Raw genomic sequence first — 13,113 nt, forward strand, 5'->3', positions numbered from 1 at the left:
ACGTCCGTCATTAATAGAGAACATGAGTATGAAATAAAGAGCGATATTCATAGTCCGTTCTTATTTCAAAACCGTCTTAAGTAATGTCTTAAGAAATGTCTTAAGATGCTAATACAGCCTTCTTATTGGCTTATGATATCTTTAGACTGTACTTGAGCCTTAAATATAAGAATCGACTATAAGCCATAGTAGAAAGGCTGACTTATAATCTTAAGATAGCGTCTTGTGACTTAAGTATTGTCTTTAGTAACGCACAGTTTTCAGTACTGGCAGTTAATTTTGGAATACAGCCAACAAAAACAGTAGCTAATCCAACATGTTGATTTTCTTACTACTTACATCTTACTGCCTTAAGTTTTTTGTGTGCCATGGCTCTATGACCAGCCAAAGTGAAAAAACAAGCTATAACAAGCTATTTTACTGTCTTACTACCACTTTTGTTTCCTGAATATGACGGAACTCTTATTAGAGGAACTCTACTCTTGTATGAACACTTCGTCTATCCTATAAGTCTATCCTATAAGTCTTATTGTTTTAAGTTTTTTTGTGTATTATGGACCTTAGTGAGGTCATGTTTGTAGCGCTAAATAATACGATGCACGAATAGCATTTTCCTGAACGCATTCCTATTGTAAATCCTGCATAAAAGAAATCATGATCTTTGATTTTGTATTGAAAAAAAAGTTCTTTCTTGTTGAATAGTAAAATTTATTTCTTTTCATGATTTTACAAAATATTTTATACATCTGTCTTTCAGAATAGACTATTGTTATCATTTTGCTATAAATATGAATTATCTTATATTTTCATTTTGAAATATAAAATTACAATTATTACTCAGAACTTTAAAAACAAATTGTCATATTTATAAATACAAAATTTATTGTATATAATTAATAATTTAAGATAAAATGACATATAAAAATGTTAATTAAATATACAATTATATCGTTCTATTTATATTTGATTATCGATCAATAATGTTTATATAAATTTATCTTAGTAGTAAATACATAATAAATATTAATTAAAAATAATTAAATAAAAAATATATAAATTTAAATACACGTATATTTTGTATATCATATTTTAAAATAGAAAAAAATTGATTGAGATGTGTTAAAGTGTTTTATTTTGACTTACAGAGGATATTGCTAGCACAGAGTAACGAACAGAAATAAGCTTCAAATATAAAAGCTGTAGACATCGACTTTTTTATCTCGGCACATAGTAAAGGTACATATATGAGCTTCTTTATGTAACAATCAAAACAGGCAGTTCTACATAGGTAGCAGCATTTTGCTTCATCCAAATAATCCACCAATGTATATGGTATTATACTTGCATCATACGTTATCCTATATAAGATATAAAAATTTTCTTGATCCATTCATCACATATTTCAAATATTTAATTATGCGATATAAATAAAAAAAAAAAAAAGAAAACAAGAACCTAGACTTTAGAATGCTCTTAGCTGACCATTCAACAAGACTTGCCATCTTTACTGTCATTGTACTGTCATTTCCACAAACATCATTTTTAATGTAGGATTCCGTAAACGGATTCTCTGTAACATCTAAAAGCTGTAATCGCAGATATGTGATGGTCACTGGTAAATATGACAAATGATTTCTTGCTACATCCAAAACTTTCAGATTTCGTAAAGTTCTAATATTATGTGGTAGATGCGTCAATGCATTTTGGCTAATCTTTAAATGTACCAAGGCATTTAGGTTTTTAATCTGTGTTGGCAATTCAGTTAACTGCGAATAAAAATTATTATAACAATCATAAATTTATAGAAAACAGAATCTACTTTATTAATTAATATAATTTTTAAGTTTAATTGGATACTTACTAAATTACTACTTATATCTAACAAATGCAAATTATGCTTAATGGCAGTTTGCTCTAACCATGTCCACTTTGATTTAGGTGATTTTCCAAGATTATTTTGCGACAGTAAAAGTTGTTGAAGATGAGGTAAGGTGCCTAGCTCTTTTGGCAAATAAGAGATGTTATTGTCCGACAAATCTAGAATTCTTAGACTTTGCAAACGCAAAATTTGCCGATCAAATGACTTTCTGCTCAGTCCACTTAAAATTAGTTGCTCTGTAGTTCTTGGGAAACCCTGTAATGTTGGATAGTCAGACTTTTTCTTTACTACAATTTTGACTTTTCCCATGGAGAATTGACTTGAGTTGAAAGACACATTAGGCATAACTGTGTACTTATTTACGAGAACGTCATGCTGAGAATGTCTATTTATTATTTGATTCAATATACGAAGAAAGCTTTTCAATTGAATTGAATCACTCTGAATTATCAGATCGTGACAAGGTTGTGTCAGTCTTATTGTAACTTTGCCATCGGCGATAAACTTCGTGAACACTTGTTTTACATTATTAACAATCTAAAAATAAGAAGAAAGATGATTATCAGATATATTCTTCAAAAATAAAATGAAATATGCAATTTAAATTCTGCTGAAAATATAAAAACTATTAAAACGATATAAAAGTTAATTAAAGTTTAAAAAAATCTGCAATGGAAGTAAGGGCTACACATTTTCTGTAACCATTAGACATATCGTAAGAATTAGCCAATCGGAGCTCAAAATTTATAATTTTTTAACGTAATTGGCTAATTCTTATGCTACATCTTTTACAGATTACTGTTATAAAAAGTGTGTATAGATCCCTTAAAGCTAGAAGCATATAGAAAAACTAAGGCGGTAAGATTTAAATAATAAGCGAATTGGCCAATTACAATAGAGTACACAAGGTAATAAGCCTTAGGTTCTCTACTGTGATTGGCCGAATCGTCACTGCTGTCTTATTTATGTTTTTAGCTTAAAGTCTATTCTATGACAGCCGTAAGCACAGTTGTGATCGTAGATGTAAGAATTGATTAATCATGTCAAATATGAAGAAAATATTTGACTGGTCAAATATTTGATTGGTCAATTCTTACAAATACAATTACGACTATGCTTATGGCTATCACAGAACAGGCATGAGAATTGACTAGTTATAGTTAAATATGAGAATATTCGACTGATCAATTCTTACAACTACAATCATGCTTAGTCAATTGTAAAATGAGATTAAAGCCTAGAACACAGACCTTTGTATAATGCATAATTTATAAAGCATGAGAGAATCAACTAATTAGTCTTTTATTTTATGGAAAGAAAGAAAATGAAGGACTTTAATTGATTAATTTTTTTATGTATTGAATTCTTATGTACTAAAGAATCATTGAGTACTCACTGATTAATTTTTTCTGTTGAACACAGCTATTATTCCTATCGTAGACAGTCTATAAAGTCTATTTTATAAATGCATAGTTGTAAGAGTTGATCTATATTTACAATTATAGGCACTTATGACTATGATTATGCAATTGTAGAATGAGTTTGTTAGAAAAACAGACAATTAGACACTAGTATTACTGTCAGCTACCTGGTACTTGGTGCCTTGCTTGTTCTGTCGTGTTTGCAGATACAGATATACGTCGTCATCTTCAACTGATTTCTTAGTGAATGCCAAGATCGACTGTGATCTTCTCTGCGAGCAGACAGATAATATTCTATCGTGGATCTCGATATAGCAATGAAACTTCATAATCGTTCACTGTTCCGCACACCAGCCAAATCGTCAAATCCGGAGCAACGTCAAATGTAATGAGCAGTAACGAGAAAAAATTAAGATAATTCTTCAGAATAGCTATCTTACCTCCGTTTTCAATGAAATTAGGCTCATTTAATGCGTTTTTGCATACAATAAAAGAATCTGGCAGAAAAAAAGTCCAAGACTGTTCTGCGAAGCGAGATATTGAGTGTTAAAGTTGACTAAAGTGTTACACGATTATTAATCTGTCGTATAGACAGTAGAGTGTATAGACTGGTACTTATTGGTTCGCCCCGAACAAAAGAAAATTAACATACCCGCTCGGAGCCTAACCGCCTAGAAGTTGCAGCGTAAATAGTATCCGCTTGGAATATTTCTAACCTATGAAGACAGCTAACCTGTATGAACAGTTTTTTTAGAGCGGTCTTTTTACTGTCTAGGTTGCAACTTCTAGGCAGTTAGGCCCCGAGGGGGTAGGATATGTTATTTTTTTGGTTTGGGGCGGCTATTCTGAAGAATTACCAAAATTAGACTAACCTTTAAAACGCCACGATAATAAGTGATATACAGGTTATACATAATCTATGCTATAACCAATTAAATATTTTTCTTTTCTTCTCCTGAGACTTTTTCTTCTTCTTAAAGATCCCTATCTTGATTTCGATCCACTAAAAGGTCGATAAATCCGGTATTCTGATGTATGGCTCTTCGTGGAGCAAAGACCACATGCATAAACAATAAGTCTGTGTGTCGCGTTGTTCGAAATCCCCCTCCCCCCCCCCAAATTTTTGAACTTAAAATGAGGTAGCTATATATTTGAGTGCTGAAAAGAGGGTAAGAAATTTACTAGATATGGACACAACAGAAATACCAACAGCGTCAGGGCTGTGTGGCTCAGTGGCAGAGCGAAAGTCCAACTCGGAGGAGAAATCAGGCCTGGCAAATAAGATTCTATTTTCTGATTGGTTGTAGAATGTCGATACGACACACGTTAGATCCAGTGTGAATTCAGCATTAAGATAATGTCGACGTTTTCATGGTTCTTTTCCATACTATTACGTGAGTTTAAATAAAGATGAACATTCAAAGTTATTCGTCCTTATCTAATCCACGTAATAGTATGGAAGAAAACCTCAGAAACATGGACATTATTCTACGGAAAAGGCAGTGATATCCACTCTCAGGTTTTTCTCTGATAATAATAAGTATCATCACCGACGAGATATTATTAAAGACCGACATCCTTACGGGAGTTGGCGTCCTTGTGAATATTGAAGTAATTAAGAGTTAAAAACTGATTATATTGTACTAATTTTACGATTTATTAGTTTAGTGGACATATTTAAAACTCAATAATACTCGATTTTTCTTTAAAATTGTAATTTCAGTGTTATCGACATTCATTATCAACAGAAATGATAACTGCAGAGAAAAAATTGTAATTTTTCTGCAATATATAGGATATTATAGCTTTACAAGTATGCATATTTATTTATGGAACATTTATGTTAATAATAGCAAATTTATATCAATTGTCGATAATGTCAGCATTCTTTAATTATCTCCGGGACCCTTTTTATACAGTCGAAAATTTGCCCAGGGCTGACAGTCTTTAATAATATCTCGTCGGCGATATCATGAATTTTTCGATATCGGGGATATCGATACAGTATCGCTCATCACGAAATTGTACTTTCGCGATTCGCCATAGTGGAAGAACGGCCAGTGATTTCAGTTGTCGCGGTTATCGTCACTGATTTTTTGATGTTTGGTAGGCGGAATTGGGCGGAATGTGTATCTGTTCGCGCGAGAAAGTTGAGATAGACAGAGTGATTCGGAGGCAATTCGGAGTCGAGCAGTCTAAGTCTTGCAGAAATTCTCTCTTCCGTAATTTCTGATACGTTATACATGACGGCAAGGTACTGTCTATCTACGGCAGGATGTTATGAGCAGTTGTGATTGTGAATCCCGGACACAGTCGCAGACCTTCTTTCGAGATCACACTTGGTATGGTGCTGTCACAATTGGCGATTTTTTGAGCCCCGGCACGAAAAGGTCACGGGTCTTCGTCGTTGAAAAATCTTGAAGATCGCTATCGTCGTGCTTTTTTGCTCTTCCCGACGGGATATCGTCCAAACAGGCTTGAACAATTTCTCATCCGTTTCGCGAACGATGCTGCCGCTCGTGATGATAGATTGCGTGTCTAAGCGGTGGATCCTGTTTCTTCTGTTTGTACTAAGTCAAACGAGTCATGGCCACGACGAAGATGCACATACTCTTCGGTATACCCGCGATAACTTTTCCATGGAAGTCGGCAAGAAAAATCACTTCATCATGTTCTATGCACCATGGTAAAGAAATGCATGTATTCTCATTATATAGTCGTGCTGTAAATTGTTTCTTAAAGAATTGATTTATTTTATAATTAAAATCAAAGACACAGTGCAATTTATACTTATTTTGATAATTGTTGAGTTGAGCTATCTCATGTTTGATATTGATAAAAAAGTAGGTCCATTCAATATATTTTGGCATGAAATCAACGAATCTAGCAAAAAAGTTGTACGAACCGAGAAATTGAGGGCCGTCTATTAATGGTAGTAGTAAGATGTAGTAAGTTATAAGTAACAATCAATCACAATCGAATGGAAAGAGATCAATCAGCTGATTGATTTGATTTTTAGGAGTGATCTACAATATGTGGAGTAAATTTGGTATAAAAAGTAAGAGTAAGAAATGGACCAATCACAGTCGAATGTGAGAAGAATACTCGATTGTGATTGGTTAATTTCTCACACCAAGTTTGTGAATTAGAAAACCCCTAGGCACTCATCTGCTGTGATTGATGGTATTCGATATGAAAAATGTAACGAAAAATTATTTTTAAAAATCGAACTGGTAACAGTGACTTATTAAAAAGTAACAAGTTACAGTTACTCGTTATCGAGTAGAAAAGTAACAAGTTACTGTTATTAGTTATCGATTTTTAAAAATAACTTTTCGTTACTTTTTCGATACTTTTTTAAAATCGACAATCACCAATCACAGCAGACAGGTGCCTAGAAGCTTTCTAATCTCAAGTGCTATAAATGGCTTGTCTAATCAAACCGTATCCAATCGTGTGTAAAGTAACTGTAAAATTCATTACCGTTACAAAAAAAAAATGTAACTATGTTACCGTTACAATTATCGAAAAAAAGGTAATACAGTTATCAATAAACTTATCAAAAAAGTAACTGTAATTTCGCTACAAGTAAGGAAGCGTTTATATTGGCTGTAACCGTTATATTTGCTGTAATCACATTATTGACTAATCACAGTCAAATATTCCCCTGTCATTTGATAATAAGAAGGGAATACTCGAAGATAATTGGTCAATTTTTACAGATTACAGCATACATTTACGGCAATATAAACGCTCCCTGACGAATTAAGACCATTATACCCAAAATTACATTAGCCGCATAATCATCCTAAGACTGCTGAACCAATAACCATCTAACATAATGACGCCATATTCATTTACATAAGATGCTCATTGGTCTAAGGGTCTTATGTTATGATTATGGAATTTTGTAATTTATATAATTTTGTGTGTGATGATTCTTACTTCCATTCTCTGATTTTAATGTATTATTTAATATGTTAAAATTTTAATATATCTGTATTATACACATAATTAAATGTAAAATGTGTAGCAGAATAAAGAGGGGCTTTCAGGCCCTGCACGTAATTGATTGCCACAGGAAGCAAAACAAACCCAAACGAAAGAATATTTTGTATATATGTACAAAGTTTCATCCCACAAAAGCCACCATTTCGAGATATCAATGTAATTTTTAGTATCTTTTTTTCTGATTTATCTAAACGGATGTTTAAAATTAAAAAAAATATGGAGAGAAGAATTTAAAAATCGTATTTTTTATATGATCTGAAGGATCATTTCTAAAATAATTCAATAAAGTAGCTAAATCTTATCATATATTATTGGATTTGGGAGAAAGTTCAATCATTTGTTTTTTTTTATTTTAAAATCGTCAAAAATAAATGAAATTTAAATTTAAAAAAAAGGTTTTAAAGCTTGAAATCTCTACTTTCGAAAGGTTACTATATTTTTTGAGTTTCTGTGAGTTTGGTAATTTTTACATATAAAAAACTACGAGCTGAAAAAGATGAAAAATTTTCTTTTCACTTTGGGAATCTTTCATGTGCTCAAAAAAAATTTACGAAAATTTTTGAGTACTTATCGTGAAAGCTTGAAGCTTTCCCTACAAAAAATGTTCCTATGATTTTTGAATGATTTATGAATGTTCCTGAGTTATTCGCCAGTTAAGTAAAAGAACATTCTGACTTTAATTGCTTATAACTCCGATAAAAATCATCATAACGCAATTAAAAAAATAGACTCTTAAAGCTGAAACTTTGCTCTAGCGAATATATAACTATAATGAAAATTTCGCAACAAATGAAAAACTTTTGCATAAAAATATAAAGAAACTTTCTCTCCTACCCAATATATTCGATATTTTTTCAGATTTTTAGATTTAGTGAAATATGTTGAAAAAAATTTTCAAAGAACTAATTTCTAACTTTAAAATTTATCTTACCTTAATATGACGTTAAAAGACTTAAAGTTTTTGATCTACAAGGCTATTTAACCCAAAGTAGAAGCTATATCTCTAATCAGAATTTCAAGATCTAAAGTTGAAATGTGTGGTGTTAACTTTACATGTCCATTATAATTAATCAATTCAATAAAACAAATGTGTTTCATGCTGTTTTTTATTTTAATTAAGAAATAAATCTATTTTTTTTTTAGTAGTAGAACTTATATAGCACGAATATTATTTTTTACATTAATTGAACGATGAAATCCAATTGGGAATGTTCTGTATAAGGTGTGGGCATTGTCAAAGACTTAGCCCTACGTGGGAGCAGTTGGCAGAGATCTCGAATGAAGAGGACAGTAATATAAGAATCGCCAAGGTGGATTGCACAACCGAGAGCATTTTGTGCAGCGAGCAAGATGTTACTGGTTATCCTACGTAATACATTTTTGCCATCTAATTAATTTTGTCCGAAACAGATTTGTTGAAAATTGATTTTTAATTTATATGCGCCATAATTATATCTGATAATATCTTTATGCATGGTGTTATACAGATTTATTTGTAAATTATCTTGAAATTACATATAATGTTATGATGTCTTTTGACATAGATTAAAATTTTACAAGACTGGAGAAATTAAAGGCGTCAAGTTTCGAGGTACTCGTGATTTACCTACATTGACTTCTTTTATTAATGATCAGCTAGGTAGTTCAATGGTATGTATATTTTATACTGAATTTCAATGCTATTGCATTGAATTGTTAGTCACAGTTTATATGTTCCAGGTTGAAGATGTTATGCCGACTCCTCCGGAAGCAGTGAATGGATTACTAGAATTAACAGAAGATACGTTTGAAAAACACGTATCTTCTGGACATCATTTTGTTAAGTTTTACGCACCCTGGTGTGGACATTGCCAGAAATTAGCTCCAACTTGGGATGAATTAGCCAACAGTCTTCGCAACGACGACATAGTCAGTATTTCTAAGATAGATTGTACACAGCATCGTATTATCTGCGGCCAGTTTGACATTAAGGGATATCCTACGCTGCTGTGGATTGAAGACGGAAAAAAGGTATTGATTGAATTATCGATTTTTTTTCGCATAAAGAATAATTATTTACAAGGTGCTTACTGTCTGAAAAAAATCTAGAAAACCTGAAATTTTGAGATTTTTTTATCCTTGAAAATCGGTATTTATAAAGAAATCCTTGAAATTTTATTTTTATATTCTGCCTCTTTCTGAAAACATTGTTTTTGTTATTTTTTCTTGATAATGTAAAATGTCGATAATCGGTAATAATAATAATAATAATAATAATAATAGCTTTATTGAATGCGCTATGGCTTATATATAATTAATTGAAAGCAACACGTATAGTATATGATAATATTAAAAGCACATGAAGGAATTAGAAAAATGACTCATTCTGATGGATGAGTTGAAAGTAGGGAGATCTGTCAGCCAATCAAATTTTGAGTTCATTTGCAGAAATTCATTTGACTCGTTCACGTGGAAAATGAACTCAATTTCTGATCCTCCGCTATTATTCTCAATGAGTCACCTTTCTAATTCCACCATGTTAAAAGTATACAATAGACATGACTGCAACTAAGAGTTTTGATGCCTAATTTAATTAGAAAGCGGATATATATGACGTACATTTACATATATTTTCGCGAGTTTTTATTTAAAAAAATCAGGATAACAGTAGAAGACAATATATAATAGAAATTCATTAATATTAATAATTGTAGTGACCCATTTTTATACTATCCTATAGGTGTTTTGCAATTGTAGAGAAGATAAATGTAGAAAATACCTCGTTTTAAATGTTTATCAAAATACATTCAATCGATGCATTTTTATGTAAAAGTAAAGATTTAACGAGGAAAAAAATCTCGCTGTATCTCGTGAAGCAAGATATTACTAATAGCAGTTTGTTATTACTGAGATTATAAAATCTATCATATCGATATGTATGTTGCGAACTGTGCAGTGCGCATGTACTATAGTTACGTGTGCATGCAATGACTAGCCATATGCGCATGCATTTTATATATATTAAATCTTTAAAAATGAGTGAGCAGGGCGCTGGGCATGTATTTGAATTAATTTGAAATATTTTGGTTTGATCTCATGACCCTCACGATTTCCACGTGCTTCCTTTTTTTATCTCTTCGTACCTTGACGTCTGAAGCTGCTATCCAAGTATGTGTTCGAAAGATTAAGTTTGAACACCTTTGTTTCATACGTTTGAATAAGCTTACAAGAACGGACTATGGGTTCCGAGAGCAAGTAGGTGAGAGGCTCACGCGACTCTTAATGGAGAAGAATATAAGAAACTTTGTGAGGGAATCTACTTGAGGATCTCTTAGTTAGGTTTAGATGAGTTCATCATTTGTGGATCATCATTGCAGCTACTAATAGTTATTACATTTACACGGCTCGATTTAGAACATCAAAGTTACGAAACTGACTAACATAGCTATTCCTTTGAAGAATGGAATGACTGTGATTGGTCAGTTTCATAATGTCGATATTATAAATTATTGACGTTAGATGTCGTGTAAAACACTATATTTTACAATGAAATTATTACATCGATATAATAACTCAAAGTCGTTTAGTAAAGAGGCCACACACAAAATAACATAAACTGACTTTTCACATTCTTTCATTTTTTCAGCTCGGGAATAAAATAAATCTGACCGTGAACACGACTTACTTAAGTCGGAATTATGACATCAGCGTTATTAAGTCGAAGTTAAAAAAAGCTATATACATATAAATATATACATTAAATGTTATAGGAACACTCCACCTAGTTACTGGAAAAGGAATTCATTTTTGTTCCTCATGATACACTGCTGGTAGTGGAATCTTATAGTTTACATTATATAATGTAAATAAATCTAAATTTTCAGTATTATATGTTAGGATAATGGTATATTTTAACCTCTCTTAATTTATTATTTTGTATTAAGGAAGCTGGTATTGTATGCAATAAGCTTTTATGTCTGACACTTGATGTTCCTATGTCTAATGGCATCTTCAGGTTTCTTTTTGATTTGGTACTTTTTTGCAAGAGACAATATAATACAGTGATCACTTCATCTTTATTTAACATTAAATGACAAAGTAATGATCCACTGTGTTACATTATGCCATCTGTAACTCTTCCCTCACAAAAAAACTACTGAGCACTAATACACTGCTACACTATTGGACTGTTAATATACACTAAGTAGTAGTAAATTCGACACTATTGCACTATTGCACTGATACACTACTGCAGTAGTTTCTTTTTGCGAGGAAATATTCATAAAAAAAATTAACTTATAAATTTTATTTTTTTTTTTATTTATTTTTTAACTGAAATTATTTTATATAAGATGTTTACAGTGTATAATTTTAGCTGAGGTCTCTATAATTCTCTTTTTTGTCGATTCTTAAAAAATTTTTTAATTTTACCTACAATTTTTAATAGAAATATCTAGAAAATCCAGGAATTCTTTAAGTTATTTCAGTAAACTAAGTTAGATCTGTTCTCGTTGCTTGAAATTCTCAAAAATTGTTGTACTTAAAATGAGATAAATGTATATATGTTCGGATGTTAAAGAGAAAAAACGAAGATGTAAAAAGTGCAAATAACGCAAACAGATTTATTCTCTTTTACATAAAAGAACTTTTGATGGAATATTTAATGGGATATAAATCTCTAGGTGGATAAATATACTGGCCAGCGTACTCATGAAGAGTTGAAAGCTTATGTGTCAATGATGCTGGGTAAAAATGCAGAGAATGAGTCAAGCCGGAAGCTTGAAAGTACTGACGGAATCCCGAATGCTATATTGAGTTTGACGGCTGATAGTTTCAAGCAAGGTATCGAAAAGGGCCTTTCATTCGTCAAGTTCTTCGCACCCTGGTGCGGACATTGCAAACGTCTGGCTCCTACATGGGAAGAGCTAGGTAAGAAGTTCTTCGGCAATGATAATGTGAACATTATCAAAGTCGATTGTACACTCGACGTAAGTAAACAATTGTGCAATGAACAGGAGGTAGATGGTTTTCCAACTTTGTACTTATATCATAATGGACGCAAGGTCTCAGAATACAATGGCTCGCGTAATCTCGACGATCTGTACGACTTCGTAATGAATCACATGAAAACGCATGACGAATTGTAATTTCGTCGAGAGGTGTGTGTGTGTGTGTGTGTGTGTGTGTGTGTGTGTGTGTGTGTGTGTGTGTGTGTGTGTGTGTGTGTGTGTGTGTGTGTCTCATAATGTATTCCCAATAATACTTCGAATAATTTAATTAATTTAAGACGCATAATGGTTCGATTTTTTATTGCCAAATGGAAATAGAAGAAGTGGGAATTTTTTTCATTTTTATATCTTATATATCGAGAAATAAACGATACGTTAGTATATAGAATGTAACATACTCAAATGTAATCCCGTGTAAAAAAATGTGCTTTCAAAATATATCTATTTATTGTCTTTTCTCATTTATTTTGCATTTATACATATAATTCTTTTTTGTTTATCCCTTATACTATTATATTATTTATTGCGTATACCTTGATAGTGGGGCTATAAAATTTTATTAAAAGATAAAATAATTAATGTTGATCTTGTTCTTCGTATACCCAATATAAGTATTAATTGATTTCAGAAATAAGAAAGAATAAGTTGATTGATCCTATTATAACTTTTAACATATGATTGTATTAGTATGCGCAGTATAAGTGATGTTTGTTATTTTAAATATTTGAAGATTTCTGATAATTAACAGATATACATGTGTGTGTGTATGTGTGTGTATGTATGTGTGTCTATATATATATATATATAAATTTAA

The 13,113-nt window shown here is 31.6% G+C and overlaps 2 protein-coding genes across 3 annotated transcripts; one reads left to right on the plus strand and one right to left on the minus strand.

Annotated features, from left to right (window-relative positions):
• Positions 1-1,105: 1,105 nt before the first annotated feature.
• Positions 1,106-4,464, minus strand: LOC108751670 (leucine-rich repeat protein 1). Of its 2 annotated transcripts, XM_018491975.1 has the most exons (6): positions 4,173-4,464; positions 3,741-3,824; positions 3,468-3,638; positions 1,862-2,416; positions 1,456-1,766; positions 1,106-1,358 (listed from the first exon to the last, which is right to left on the minus strand). In XM_018491975.1, the coding sequence occupies exons 3-6, from the start codon at positions 3,627-3,629 to the stop codon at positions 1,130-1,132; spliced, it is 1,257 nt and encodes a 418-aa protein (XP_018347477.1). In that variant the 5' UTR covers positions 3,630-3,638; positions 3,741-3,824; positions 4,173-4,464; the 3' UTR covers positions 1,106-1,129. The 2 variants fall into 2 exon arrangements, with proteins under 2 accessions (XP_018347477.1, XP_018347484.1); XM_018491982.1 differs by lacking the exon at positions 3,741-3,824.
• An 811-nt stretch (positions 4,465-5,275) lies between these two features.
• On the plus strand, positions 5,276-12,511 carry LOC108751703 (thioredoxin domain-containing protein 5). Its single transcript, XM_018492016.1, has 5 exons — positions 5,276-5,986; positions 8,534-8,680; positions 8,856-8,961; positions 9,031-9,321; positions 11,973-12,511. Exons 1-5 carry the CDS (start codon positions 5,808-5,810, stop codon positions 12,435-12,437), a joined length of 1,188 nt encoding a protein of 395 aa, XP_018347518.1. The 5' UTR covers positions 5,276-5,807; the 3' UTR covers positions 12,438-12,511.
• Positions 12,512-13,113: the final 602 nt, after the last annotated feature.

Source organism: Trachymyrmex septentrionalis, unplaced genomic scaffold, assembly GCF_001594115.1.
Source record: "Trachymyrmex septentrionalis isolate Tsep2-gDNA-1 unplaced genomic scaffold, Tsep1.0 scaffold112, whole genome shotgun sequence".
In the NCBI taxonomy this organism is placed as follows: Eukaryota; Metazoa; Arthropoda; class Insecta; order Hymenoptera; family Formicidae; genus Trachymyrmex; species Trachymyrmex septentrionalis.

Bases quoted from the DNA above. Each gene is read 5' to 3' on its own strand.
- LOC108751670 (XM_018491982.1), bottom strand. From the start codon at position 3,629: ATGAAGTTTCATTGCTATATCGAGATCCACGATAGAATATTATCTGTC. The intron at 1,767-1,861 runs GTAAGTATCCAA...TTTTATTCGCAG, and splicing joins TAGATATAAGTAGTAATTTA to TTAACTGAATTGCCAACACA. The intron at 1,359-1,455 runs GTTCTTGTTTTC...TATCTTATATAG, and splicing joins AAGAGCATTCTAAAGTCTAG to GATAACGTATGATGCAAGTA.
- LOC108751703 (XM_018492016.1), top strand. From the start codon at position 5,808: ATGCTGCCGCTCGTGATGATAGATTGCGTGTCTAAGCGGTGGATCCTG. The intron at 8,681-8,855 runs GTAATACATTTT...CTTTTGACATAG, and splicing joins GATGTTACTGGTTATCCTAC to ATTAAAATTTTACAAGACTG. The intron at 8,962-9,030 runs GTATGTATATTT...TATATGTTCCAG, and splicing joins ATCAGCTAGGTAGTTCAATG to GTTGAAGATGTTATGCCGAC.